The sequence below is a fragment of the Lathyrus oleraceus genome, chromosome 4 (assembly GCF_024323335.1).
Source record: "Lathyrus oleraceus cultivar Zhongwan6 chromosome 4, CAAS_Psat_ZW6_1.0, whole genome shotgun sequence".
NCBI lineage: Eukaryota > Viridiplantae > Streptophyta > Magnoliopsida > Fabales > Fabaceae > Lathyrus > Lathyrus oleraceus.
In genome coordinates this window covers 113733763-113747938 of record NC_066582.1, presented here as the reverse complement: position 1 = coordinate 113747938, position 14176 = coordinate 113733763, and the positions used below count along the sequence as shown (strand labels likewise).

Genomic DNA, 14176 nt, shown 5'->3' with positions numbered 1-14176 from the left:
ACCTGCAAAAAGCATGAACTTAGCCATGACACTGACCCACCCACGGCCCCTCACCTACACGACAAAGCCACATAAATAAATAAATAAATAAACAAAAATAAAAAACCGAAATCTACCCCCTTTCTTCTCAATCCCCAGCGCGCCAAACACATTAATTAACAAGCGCGTCCTCTTCACGCTCCCATTACTTAAATCACATAACAGGCGCGCTTCATGCCTCTCTCTCAAATATCATATCAAAATTAAATCATCTGAAACCGCCAAGAGCTAACAAACAATCCCTCACCGTTGGTTACAACGTCTCTTTCATTTCTTCACTTCTTTAATTTTATTCTTTTTTAAAAATTATTAAACAATTACAAAACCGAAGCTCCCAAGCCAGTTCAGAGATAGATAAATCTAATGCTTCTCTGCACTCAGAACTTCCCTTTTCTCTCTCTCGCCGTTGATGGTTGTTACTGCCCGTTTTTTCCATGGGAGGCGGAGATCCGTCCTTGTCGGATATGGAGGAAGAGGAAGAGGAGGAAAACGGTGTCAAGGTCAACGATTCACCTGACATTCTCTCGCAATTTCGACTTCTCGATGCTCCTATACTTTTGTTCGTTTGTTTTCATAAGGCTCTGCGTTCTGAACTCGATCAGCTTCGTGTGTTTGCTGAAACAGCCTCGTTGGAAGATGATCCGGATCGTTGCCGAGAAATAATTGTTAAGCTTCAACAGAGGTTTCAGTTTGTTAGATTAGCTCATAAGTATCATTGCGCTGCAGAAGATGAGGTCAGTTTCTCAAACTAGCTTTTATTATCGTACTTATAATTTGTATCACTATGTTAGTTTCCAAATTTGACCTTCAAAGTCGAATAGTTTAAACTTCGTTAGTAATTTTGCTGATTAACAGTAGCTTAATTTCAAATTTCACAATTATTTGAACTGAAATACTGTATTGTTCTATATGTTAGTAATCGCTAAAATACCTTAAATCAATTACGATAGAGAAACTTGTATTTGGATTACGATTCAGACTTTTTTAAGTTTAGGATTCAGAATATGATTTCAAAATTATTTTTGGCAGATTATCTTCCATGCACTGGATGCACATGTAAAAAATGTTGTATGTACATATTCCCTTGAACATAATAGCACCGATGGGTTATTTGATTCTATCTTACACTTCTTGGATGAGCTGACGGGCTCTAGTGAGAATATTTCCAAGCTGTTCCGAGAACTTGTGTACTGCATTGATATTTTGCAAACCTCCATCTACCAACATATGCTGAAAGAAGAAGAGCAGGTAAATGTTTTCTATTATTGCGTTCATGAAAAGTTGCCCAGTTACATCTTTTGTTCTTTCCTTGTTTCAGTTTTTGACATGATGCATCAATGTGGTTATTTAGTCTTTCTGACAATGCTTTTTCTTGGTTTAGTTTCATTTATTTGAACCTGTTGCGATAAATACATGTTTCACTATATGCAGTTTAAACACATTTAATCTATTTGTTCCCTTGTAGATGAGATTTTTGCGTCGCATGTTTCATATAAATTAGTGTCTTTGATGGCCCGTTTTTCTTATAGGGTATAGATCATGGCACTGAATGCAGTTGTAATAGAAAATTATGCGCGACTATCTTGTAAGGAATGCGTGTGTCGAGCTCTTTTATGTCTCTAAAAAAGAGAAGTTATCCCAACCCTTTACTGCATTAATGCAAAGACTTGCAATTTAGTAAAGTTGATGTTCTATTAGTTTTAGCATGAACACTCTTTTGAATATATGCAAAGACTTGCAATTTAGTAAAGTTGATGTTCTATTAGTTTTAGCATGAACACTCTTTTGAATATACAAGATGATTTACATTTATTGTGTGTACACACAATGTAATTAATTTACTTGGTGAATGTATTAAGTATTGAAGCCAATAAAGGATTCACTAATTAACAGCTAATTACTACTGTTATAACTTAAATGAAACAATCCCATGCCCCTCATTCTTCTGAAAATGGATAAAATGTTATAAAACATAGAGTGATTGAATTATTTAAGATTTGCCACGAGTTTTGGAAGGGACGTAGAATATCACTCATTTGTTTTCTTGGATACAAGAAAAAACCATGTCCAACCGACATTAATCTTACTTGCAAAATGACCATGCCGATAGAAATTAGGACTAACGGTCGGGCTTCACATACCTTCTATTGTATGTGTGTAAAATACAGTTTTCCTGCAATTAGTCGCTCGGGCATCTACATTGTTAAATTTACCCACTGCCTCAGGTTTTTCCTCTGTTGATCCAAAATTTGTCTACTAAAGAACAAGCCTCGCTTGTGTGGCAATTCATATGTAGTGTTCCTATAATGTTGCTGGAGGAAGTTTTGCCATGGATGGTATCCTTCCTTTCAGCAGATAAACAAGCAGAAGTTACTCAGTGTTTTAATGAAATTGCACCAATGGAAAGAGCACTGCAAGAGGTTAGCCAAAGTTTATTACTGAATATTGAATAAAATTTTATATACTCCCCCACCTTTTTAATAATTCAGATCTAATTTTGAAGGTTTTGGTTTCTTGGCTTGGAAGCAACAGACAGACCTTCTCTGGGACATATTTTCACAGGGAGGAGCTTCAAGGTTCTCATGGATCCCAACATATAGAAAATTTTCTTGGGCAGAGTTCTTGCAATAGGAACTACAAAGATGTTTCAAGTCAGATGAAAGTGAATGACAAAGAAACAGAAGATGGGGTCAACCAGGTTAAGGTTCTCCATCTTTGGCATAATGCCATAAGGAAAGATTTGAAAGAAATTCAGCAAGAGCTTTATCTAATAAGAAATTCCGGTTGCTCTCAAAATTTAGACTCAATACTTATCCAGCTAAAATTCTTGGCTGATGTCCTCATCTTCTACAGGTAATATTTATGACAGTGTCTTGTTTTTTTTGGTGTGTGGAATCTGACTAATTTGTTTTTGCTGAAATTTTTAAAGCCAATCTTTTATCTAAAATGATAATTATTGTTCTTCTCAATTGTCCAATTTCTGAATATAACTTTTTGATCACAGCAATGCTCTGAAAAAATTCTTTCATCCTATACCGAACAAACTGGCCCATAGCCAATTTTCCAAGTCTATCGAAAACTTACTTGGAGAAAGTCACATTGAGGATATACAACAGTTGCTACTTTATAACTCAGAAAGCGAAATGCCTTTGACCAAATTTGTAGAGAAGCTTTGCGGAAAACTTGAATTATTTATATCAGCAGTCAACAAACAATTTTCTTTTCAAGAAATTGAGGTATTCTATGTAAATCACATTTTTTAACCCGGAAAAGTAGGGAACAAGAGAACATCATATTAATAATATGTGATGATGGTCTTTAACCTTTTAGTTTATCAGTCTAATAAAATATCTACATATTGTGGTTTTGAAACCATTCTTTATTGTAAAAGTATTATCAAGATAAAAATGCCAAGTAGATGAACCTATCCAGTTATACAGACACATTAGTTTATGAAACATTCAATGTAATGAAATGTTTCATACTCTTGAGTGAAAAGAAGAGTAAGAAATAAGGGAGAGAATAATCTCCCTTTTTTTTAAAAGTTCAATTTATGGCTTGTTATATTTTTCTTTTCAGGATCAGATTTCTGGCTATATCTTAGTTCCATATTTATTAAAAAAATCATTTCTTCTATTTAAAGGATGCTACATGATAACATTTTAAATGTTTTCCATTTTGACACCCTAATTCTTTATCAGGTGTTTCCTATCTTTCGAGAGAACTGCAGAAATGGAATGCAAGTGAGACTTCTAAGCTTGAGCATGCATATGATGCCACTTGGGTTACTAAAATGCGTTATAACTTGGTTCTCAGTTCACTTGTCTGAAAAAGAATCCAGGTCAATTCTCTATTGCATAAAGGAAGGAAATAATTCTGTGAGTAAAGCTTTTGCTCCATTGTTACATGAATGGTTCCGCATTGGTTATTCAGGTAAAACCTCAATTGAGAAGTTTCGACAGGATTTGCAGTATATGTTCAAAAGAAGACACTCTTTTTCATCTGAGAAAATGAAGGAAACTTGTGGGTTTTCATTCTTAAGTTCTGACAAGCAGCCACATAAAAGTTGTGGCAAGAATTGTCTGTCCCATTCATCATCTTCTGGAGCCAAAAATGTGAACAAATATGAGACACCATACTCCACAGGAATTAATTTGCACATATTTTTCCCTGACACTGCTATGAAGTTAAATCAGCATCCAAGATTTCATGCAGCAAATCTGTCTTCTGTTTCCTTTCTTAATGATCCAAAACCAATTGACCTGATATTTTTCTTTCACAAGGCTATTAAGAAAGATTTGGATTACCTAGTTCTTGGCTCAGCTCAGTTAGAGGGACATGATGAGTTTATAGATTTCCAAAAACGGTTCCATCTCATATGTTTTTTACATCAAATCCATAGTGATGCAGAGGATGAGATAGTTTTTCCTGCCTTGGAGGCCATAGGTCAGCTCAAAAACATCAGCCTTGCCTACACCTTTGATCACAAACATGAAGTTGAGCACTTTAGTAAAATATCTCGCATTCTTGACAGGCTGTCTGAATTACATCCTTTGGTTTCTACTACTGATTCAAAGATAAGAGTCAAGAGGATGCTAAGGCGTGATCATTTAATCAAGAAGCTGCAAGAAATGTGCAAATCGATGCATAAGTTACTTTCTGATCATATAAACCGTGAGGAAATAGAAATTTGGCCTATAATTAGAGAGTTCTTCTCAAACCGAGAGCAAGGGAAGATCATAGGATGCATGCTTGGAAGAATAAGTGCAGAAATATTACAAGATATGATACCTTGGCTGATGGCATCTTTAACACAGGAAGAGCAGCATATTTTAATGTTCTTATGGTCCATGGCTACTAAGAATACAATGTTTGACGAGTGGTTAAGTGAATGGTGGAATGGGTACAGTTTAGCTAAGGCAGCAGATGGGTCAAATGGCGCCCCTCTACAAAATGTTGATCCACTAGATATTATTTCCAAATATTTGTCTGAAGAAGTTCTTAATGAATTACAAGAAGAATCATCGGCCAACAAAAGCATAAACTTTTGGCAGAAGGATCTTACTGGCAATAGTTTTGAGCTCTCCAACTCCAATGTTGATGACAAGGTTAAGGTTACTAATGCAGCACAAAATTATAGTCAATGTTCAAAATGCACAAATCAGTTTCATGATATTAAGAAACATACCTGCAATGAAGTAAAACCAATGGGCATTTTGACAAGTAGGTCTTTTCAACATTTTGATTTGGACAAGTCTGGGCATTATGACCGACTTCTGAAATTGAGTCAAGATGATCTGGAGAGGGTAATAAGAAGGGTGTCTCGTGACTCTTGCCTAGATCCTCAGAATAAGTCATACATAATACAGAGTCTACTTACGAGGTTGGTCTTACTTATGATTTTCCTAATGTTTTTTTGTTATAAATGTAATAAAAAACCATAATGTGCCCATACCTAACAACGAAGCTCTTGGGTAGTTGGCTGCGAACAATTATGTTTTTTCTCCTCGTATTTTTGAGTAACAATTTAAGAGTATTGCCTTAATTGTTTTGCTAGTCAATTTTAGTGACAGTAAACAATTGTTTTGCTAGTCAATTTTAGTGACAGTAAACAATACAATTGCTATGTTTAGATTCAACTTATTTTTCTTTTTTTAATAAAATAATAAGGACGTAGACAGTTTTGACAGGTATTTTTCAATGTAATATAAGCTAATTTTAACATATATTAACCCCAAGGTTATGTAATCTTGCTTGTTTTCCTTATTATTAATTTTAGAAGGTTATAGGAAACAGTTCCTATCTATAAAGGGGTATTCTGTTGAAGATTACAGTGAAAGGAAAGAGCTGAAAGTCCCCTCCAAACCAGGCATAATAACACTTCTCCGGAGTTAAATGCTGAAATAAAACTGAACAGAATATCTCTCTCATTCTGTTACATTTTTGTCTGTAGCTCCTATATTCTCTCTCATCTACCCTCTCTTTCTGTAACTAACCTATCCTCTATACCAAGATCTATTTTTTAGTCAATCCCTTGACACCTACATGTTTTCCTCCTGATTGCAGTTCATCTGTAGTGGCCCGAGCCTGCACATTTAAACATGTGAGATTTCTTTTAGTTGCACCCCTAAAATATCCACCCACACCCAAAAAATGAACCTTTTATACATGAATTTAATTCAGGTAGGTTTTAAGCTTAAGTCCACGTAACCTATTTGGGTGTAACCAAATATTTTTGGAGTGTGACTAGAAAAAACCAACATGTAAGCCTTCTTCATCTTGGATCAGACCTGTACTATATTTGAGTCCACAGCCCTACTAGAAAGCAGTAAACCATAGAACACCATGAGTATGAAATGCATCCTTCATAGTTGTATATGAATGTCTGTGGTTTATTTAAGTGTGATGTTGCAAACCATTGATATTTAATTGCTAGAAATTATCATACAATTTTTTTAGAAGACTGTATTCCTGCACGACAAATTGCATCTGTCGTTCACCTATTCCAAGCCTATGATAGCGATAGACTTCAGGTTTTTAACATAGCTTTCCACATATTTTCAGCCGTTGGATTATTAGTCAGAAGATTTCTTCTATGGAAGTCAATATCAAAAGCGATGGGCTGGAATTCCCTGGGAAACATCCATCTTACAAGGACCCTCTCAAACAAATCTATGGCTGCAAACACTACAAGAGAAACTGTAAGCTTTTTGCTCCCTGTTGCAATGAACTTCATGCTTGCATACATTGCCATGATGAGGTATCAGATCATTTAATTGACAGGTAAGAGTAGAATGTGCTCTGTTTATGTTTTATTTTTTGAATAGAGGAATTCAAATTTTCATAATTCATATTTGATGGATTGCCTAAATATATGTAGAAAATCTATTACAATGATGATGTGTATGAAGTGCTTGGTGATTCAACCAATCAATGCCACATGCTCATCAGTTTCTTGCCGTAATTTATCCATGGCAAAATATTACTGCAGGATCTGCAAATTATTTGAAGATGAAAGGTAATGTATCTTAACTGGTCTTTTTATAAACAAACTTTTGACTTTATTTTAGAGAAGCATATCTATTTATTTACTCTCAATCCATTGGTGGAATTCTTAAAATACTCATCCCATAAAATTTTGCAATAGTGTAAGAGAAGTTGTGTCCCAGACTTACACGCTAATGTCTTACTTATGATATAAATACCATAATTTGAGGAGATAGTTAGAGTCTATCAAGGAGATGATAACTAGTTAAATGACATCTGTAACATAAATACATTGCAAATGTATTGGTGTTTCAGTTACAATAGGATTTAGAACGGACTGCCTAAACATTCCTGGGGGACAATATTTGACGGCTAGGGACCCTCTCTATTTCTCAAAAAAATAAAATTGAGAGCTCCACTACTATAGTTAAGGGTGTATAAAGTCATATTTCTAGAACTAATGATGTAATTAGGCCTTTATACACAAAAAGAGTTTTATAAAATGTGAGAATGTCAGGTGGGTGGAAATCGATAAATGAGCAATTTTATAGGTTGTAGGTAAATTTAGTTATGGAATTCCCTTGGGCCAGCTAATAGTAGCTAGTCCCTAGGACTAAGAGTGAATAATATGGCATCTTAATGTTTTTCATACCTATGGAAGGCAGGTTTCAGAAACTTATGGTAGGATGACCTTTTTACCTTGTTGTCATCCAAAATAATATGTAATGGATATGGCATTGAGAATTGAAAATGGGGCCTAATTTGACTAATTCCAAGTTCTTTCTTTATTATGAAAAATGATCAGATACATGAAGGTCATGTCTGTCATCTTATCTTGCATACCTTTAAAATTATCTTGGCTAAAACTCTTGCGTTTTTTTAGCAGGAAAATTTACCACTGTCCCTTTTGTAACTTATGCCGACTTGGAAAGGGTTTGGGTGTTGACTTTTTTCATTGCATGAATTGCAATGCTTGTATGTCCCGTTCTCTTATGATACATACATGCAGAGAGAAATCTTTAGAGGAAAACTGTCCGATTTGTCATGAATATATCTTCACATCCTGCTCTCCAGTAAAAGCCCTCCCATGTGGTCATGTGATGCACTCAACATGTTTTCAGGTACTTCTTCGTAGTTTTTTCCCCAAAATCATTTGGCAAAAACAAAGATAACTTTAGAAGCATTTGTTGTGGACTTCCAGGAATATACTTGCTTTAACTATACCTGCCCAATATGTAGCAAGTCACTTGGAGACATGCAGGTCAGTCAATATTTGTCATCACATGTCCTATATTAAGATATATTGTTCATTTCATATTGCTGCAAATATATTTTACCATGGTAATGATTATATATGTCTCATCACATACATTGCTACATATGTACTGAGGATTTTACTAGAAGCTTGCTTGCAATCTGATGATTATAATGGTTACACTATAGGATTGCCTTTTAATTGTAGTGGAAGAAAACAGAATATTCAAAATGAAAAAATTAGATGTTGATATTGTTATGAGTGGTATGTTACATTGTAGTGGGAGAAAAAAGAATATTCAAAATAAAAAAATTATGTTGATATTGTTATGAGTGGTATGTTACAAAGATGATACACATTCTTATTTATATTTATACTAGATTTATGGAGTACTGATCAATTAAAAAAGAAAATTGTGAAAATAAGGAAATGTGGAAACCAATTCCAAGAGATCAGTTAAGATATTTTACTATATATTATAATACAATAAAGATTTACATAAACTATAGTTTCATGACAAAAAAAAATGCGGTGACATATTATTCAGATACTCTAACAATAACTATTTCTAATTTAAGGGAATAGGTTTCTCTAATTGAATATGACCAAATCACCAAAAGATTTACATAAACTAACGAATTATGATTTTAGGAGTTGGTAGTTACTACATATTAGTTGCATTATAGCTGTAATTTATAGCTGAGAATATTTAGATCTGTCAAGGATTTTGAAATTCCACAGGGACGAGAAGCTATGCATTTGAAACATAGATTTTGATAGCATAGGCGATTGTTTTTTCAACTATTTTGTGTTTCAGTTCATCTATCATTTTCAAATCCCTTTGTCATTTCACAATCACATACTTGAAAACTCTTGAGCAGCTACCCAAGATGAATTGGATCTTAATTTTTGTCATTGGTACTCCATTTATCTTTAAAGAAATCATCTCTCTAAAGCTATCAAAATGACTCGCAGGTTTATTTTAGGATGCTAGATGCATTATTGGCCGAGGAGAAAATGTCTGACGAGTTTTTGGGTCAAACTCAGGCTAGTCAGCTGTTTTTCTTATTTCTCGTCTCAAATTAAACCTCAGATTTTGTATTGTTTTCCCAATGTATACTCTAATTGAACCTATAACTGCAGGTTATTTTATGTAATGACTGTGAAAAGAAAGGAGCAGCTCCCTTCCACTGGCTTTACCATAAATGCATTTCTTGTGGTTCCTACAACACCAGAGTTTTATGATTATTCAAGTGTGTGTGAGCATAGATATTTGCCTCTCTTAGCTTCTTTGTATTTAAATATTAGATCATAATTTGTTTTTAAATTTTTAGATCTTCGCTTATGTCAGAATAGTCCTTCTAAATTATAATGTAAAAGTAATTCCATATAAAATTTTATCTGTTTGTTATCAACTGTATAAGTTAACACCACTGCGTGTGCAGGATAGTAATCATATAAAATCTCTTGTAACTTGGTCTTTAAGATCAATAGTTCATACTAAAAAATGAAAGAAAAAAAACTCTACATTTTCTCATCTTTAATCGCACCTCACCTAAAATGAAAATTCAACTAGTAACAGTGATCTTTTATTCACTGATGTTGTAAGATACTCTGATTGAATGATATTAATATGGTGCTTTATTTGCATCCTTTTCATTTTAGTTACAGTACTACATAATTAGATGTATAACACAAGATTAGAAAGAAATACTATAAACCAAACCATTAATAGAGATTCTATAAAGGTGATCCAAAGTTATGCAATTAACATTATGATGATCTATCATGTAAGAACAGTCAAATATTCAGTATAAATTGATGAAAAATGTCCTATCTAGGTATTATTCTCTGCCTTCTCAATATAACCAACAAAATTTGATAGACAGTTGAAGAGGTATCTGCTTCTATTTGATATTTTGACAAGTGCATGATTGGAAACTCAACTATGACAAGATTACCAAAAAAAAATCCAACAAGGAATGGAAAAATGAAACCCACTTCATTTTTTCTTTTTGTGGAAGGAAGGATGGCAAACACAGTACTGATCAGTTGACACTGGTAAGGCTGAAACAAGCAGCAGCACTCTTCAGTTCATTCTCAGAAACATGCTCTGTGCACTTTCTTGTGTCTTTCAATGACTCTTCTGAACTGCAAGCAGAGATATACAGCATAAAAAATAAGCATTTTCATTTCGTTAATTTTTATGTATCTCATTGTCATACATTATTAAGTTTGAGAAATAGGCGTCAATTGATCCTGCCCCGAATATATATGCAAATGATTCTCAACTTCCTACTATATATACTTTCAATATTAAACTTTTAAACTCATTTTATACAAAATTGTATTTGTCGGGGAGTTCAGAAAAGTCGGAAGTCAATGCTCATAACTACAAGAGAGGAGAAATGTCATATCTCCACCAAAAACCTTTAGACATTATATATATAAGTCATCTCTCTTACAAATCCAACATTTTTATCCTTTCATAGATGACGTTGAATTCAATCACTCACACTTGAGTTAACAATCTCTCTTAGAATTGTGAGTTCCCATCTCCTATAAACGAACTATACTCTGATACCAATTGTTGGAGGAATTAAGAGAAGTCGAGAGTAACAACGAGACCAATGCTTCATAATCACAAGAGAGGAAGACACTGTATCTCCATCCAAAACCTCTCGTAAAATCTAAGATTTTACCTATTCATATGTGTACAAATCACTTACATTTGAACCAATAGGTACAAACCTCAAACAAGAGTACCTCTGATTGAGTGAACCTATATATGGATATTCATATAGAAGAGAAAAAAAGTATTGTAGGTTTCGCTTCTACCATGTGCTTAATAATCATGTCATAATGAATTGATAAATCTACCTTGATTCATAAGCCTCCTTAGAATAAATGTATGATTGCCTATCATCAACCGTATCAAAAAACGAATGCATTTCATCATAATTATCTTCAACAACTCCTTGTTGAACAGATGACAGTGGCTGTTGTGACTCCGAGGCAATCAACTGATGAGGTTGCATTGTTATTGAATTGCCATTGTTATTGGTGTAAGGGTACTGAAGCCACAAATTCGGATTCGTAACATTATCCTTCGAATCCATATAGAGAGGAGAGTTATTATAATCCACACTATTGCTGTTGGAGTAAGAATGCTGTTGAGACACAGACAAAGGAGCAGCCACTGTGTTGTAATTCTGCGGCTGCGGAGTGTTATTAAAGAGCGCGAGCGCATTTGACGAACGCGGTCCCATTCCCAATTCCAACTGCGAAGTGACATCATCATGAGGCAACTGTTGGTGCTGTTGTTGTCGACAAATTTCAAGCTGCTGATAAACAGCATGAAGTTCTTCTTCCAACATCCATATTTGATATTGTAGCCTGCAAATTTCCTCCCAACATCCATGCACAGGATACTTATCTCTATAATTAGCCTGCATGATAATAGAATCCATGGCGGGTTTCTTCTGGCCAGGTTCGAGGAACTTAAGTATTTTGACAATGTTGCTAACTCCAAATAGTTTGTGGACATTAAGGAATATCTTAGGTTGATCTGCAGGGAAAAACGGAGCTAAAAGGCACTCAGTTGTGCACTTTCTTCTCTGGAATTTGCATGCCGCACAAGCCTGTGTTGTCCCACCCTTAAGGGTCATTATTATTACTATTTCTTTCCACCACCCAGTGAGAAAGATGTTGGAAGAAACTACAACTAAGTATGATCCAGAATGAATGAGTTTTGAAGGTGTGTGATGAAAACAAGAGTCTATATTAATGTATGGATCTGTTGGGGATGGAAAGACTGAGTAAAAGTGGACACATGTTTGGAGGAGATTCTGTTCAAAAGTGATTATTCTGTTAGAGACAAAATAGAATGTGGGAAACTCCTAAGTTTTGGGGTTACCATATGCTTCGGTCATGCATCACTAACTGTTATCTATTCTAACCTTATCACAATACTCTTACTATAATCTATTTACAATGTCAAAACTATTTTATTAACTAACTTATTTCAAATAATATTCTTATCACTCTACATACTATCAATCCTTTGGATGAGATTAGTTGTTAAGAATAGGATAGAATGAAGGCTAAATTATATTTAAACTGATTCTTAAATACTTATAAAATGTACTTATGAAAGAATAATTTTTTAGAGTAATATTCATATTTTCCATTTATAATTAAAAAATTTTAATCCATCAAATTAAATGTTATTTGTATAATACATGAAATTTTAGATCACCACGGACTGTCTATTGAATGATGCTATTACGATCATATGATTTTTAAGGAAGACTCATTGTACCCTTATTAGTTCTCTCAAATGTTATGGAAATTTGAAGAAATTCTTTAGTATTTTTCGAATATTAAAATTTGAATGCATCTAATTCTAGAAAAATACTGCAATACAACAATTCTTTTTATCGGACCACATCCCATGCAAGTGAACATTTGTTTGGATTGAAAATCGGAGCTTAATAGATTGTTCCTAAAAAGACCAATTTAAAAAAAAGTTTTCTTTTCTAAATCAGAGCTTAATAAAATTGTCCGGTGTAAGATGTAACACCCTAAAACCCCTACTCGAAAATATACCGAATAAATCGATTATAAACAATTACTTCATATATGATGTCACACAATCTTCATATTCAACCTACTATGTAATATTTATTAAAATAAAATATTTATTTCAAAACACTTGTCATCACATGCCCTCCTTTACTTATACTTATCGCAATGAACTTAATCATTAAAAACAATTACTCAATTAAATAAGTTCAAATATAACTTTTATTTAAAATTAAACTCAATCAGGGCAATGTGCCTTCAACATCAAAGCAACTTCAAATTAGAAATTCTAACATTTAATCTCACGTTTGTCCGCCAGTGTTACAGATCAAAGCAACGACAATTTAAAATACATAAAACTGGAAAGGAAGAATAACCTCAATGCCATCCTTCAGCTTTAAAGCAGCAACTACTCATCTACCTACTTGTCTATATCCCAAGAAGGAGCACAGAACACCACAACAAAATAAAGGGGTGAGATACACTCACACTATATTGTGGTACAAAAGAACGCAAGGGTATCCTAAATGCAAAATATCAACTTTCATACATTTTAATTACAATAAATACAACAATACTCAACAACACCAAAAATAATTCATCTGCACAACCTTTATGTAATGCAATGCAACAAAGACTCAAATCATACATGTAGTACCAATTCAACAAAGGTTCTTCATACGAAATGGATCCCAACATCTGAGCACCAAACCACCTCATATGAACTCCGGAAAAATCACTAGTCCCAACATCTGAACTTGTGACTCACCTCTTTCAAATAAACGACAACATATGATGCATGTACAATATAGTGCACAATCACAACAACTCAACGATAGATTTACAGTTCCACATCTAACTGTAAATAATAACATCAAAGTAGTCATCACAACTGGACTACATACCGCAATCTCAAGTATATGTTTATCACATAATTATCTCATCATCAACATAATTCAACATCATTAGATTAATCAAATAATTCAATTAATCAACCAAAATTCATCAAAACACACCAAACAACAGTCAAACATCGATGCACGACAAAACAACATCAAAAATCAAACTCAGTAGGTCAAAACACATCCACTGACACGATGACCGTAACTCGTCACATGGGTGACGCCCATTATCACCCTTTTCCATCAACAGTCACCCCATATAACGATCAACAAGGCTCGATGCTTGTCTGGAGACTATGACAGTCTCCCCGTTAGACAACTGACACACCCGTCAGCTTCCTAAGGCGCATGACGACCAGGTCGCCACACAGGTGACGCTTGTCACCTATGTTATAGAAACAAAATTCGT

At 34.1% G+C, this 14176-nt stretch overlaps 2 protein-coding genes across 7 annotated transcripts; one reads left to right on the top strand and one right to left on the bottom strand.

Annotated features, from left to right (window-relative positions):
- The first annotated feature begins 229 nt into the window (after nucleotides 1–229).
- On the top strand, nucleotides 230–9676 carry LOC127073854 (zinc finger protein BRUTUS-like At1g18910). 6 transcript variants are annotated; one of them, XM_051015090.1, is made up of 13 exons: nucleotides 230–539; nucleotides 664–773; nucleotides 1069–1287; nucleotides 2265–2459; nucleotides 2543–2892; nucleotides 3044–3275; nucleotides 3741–5422; nucleotides 6604–6822; nucleotides 6920–7057; nucleotides 7910–8147; nucleotides 8228–8287; nucleotides 9257–9323; nucleotides 9420–9676. In XM_051015090.1, the coding sequence occupies exons 1-13, from the start codon at nucleotides 449–451 to the stop codon at nucleotides 9524–9526; spliced, it is 3708 nt and encodes a 1235-aa protein (XP_050871047.1). In that variant the 5' UTR covers nucleotides 230–448; the 3' UTR covers nucleotides 9527–9676. The 6 variants fall into 6 exon arrangements, with proteins under 6 accessions (XP_050871047.1, XP_050871044.1, XP_050871045.1 ...); XM_051015087.1 differs by having other exon boundaries at nucleotides 231–773; XM_051015088.1 differs by having other exon boundaries at nucleotides 231–773; nucleotides 9257–9328; nucleotides 9425–9676.
- A 385-nt stretch (nucleotides 9677–10061) lies between these two features.
- Nucleotides 10062–12093, bottom strand: LOC127073856 (LOB domain-containing protein 27). The gene is made up of 2 exons (XM_051015093.1): nucleotides 11162–12093; nucleotides 10062–10432 (listed from the first exon to the last, which is right to left on the bottom strand). Exons 1-2 carry the CDS (start codon nucleotides 11947–11949, stop codon nucleotides 10330–10332), a joined length of 891 nt encoding a protein of 296 aa, XP_050871050.1. The 5' UTR covers nucleotides 11950–12093; the 3' UTR covers nucleotides 10062–10329.
- Between the last annotated feature and the right edge of the window lie 2083 nt (nucleotides 12094–14176).

Coding starts and splice junctions, on each gene's coding strand:
- LOC127073854 (XM_051015087.1), top strand. CDS start 474: ATGGGAGGCGGAGATCCGTCCTTGTCGGATATGGAGGAAGAGGAAGAG. Junction 1,288..2,264: donor TGCTGAAAGAAGAAGAGCAG/GTAAATGTTTTC, acceptor CCACTGCCTCAG/GTTTTTCCTCTGTTGATCCA. Junction 9,324..9,419: donor TGACGAGTTTTTGGGTCAAA/CTCAGGCTAGTC, acceptor TGAACCTATAAC/TGCAGGTTATTTTATGTAAT.
- LOC127073856 (XM_051015093.1), bottom strand. CDS start 11,949: ATGACCCTTAAGGGTGGGACAACACAGGCTTGTGCGGCATGCAAATTC. Junction 10,433..11,161: donor AAGGAGGCTTATGAATCAAG/GTAGATTTATCA, acceptor CTCTGCTTGCAG/TTCAGAAGAGTCATTGAAAG.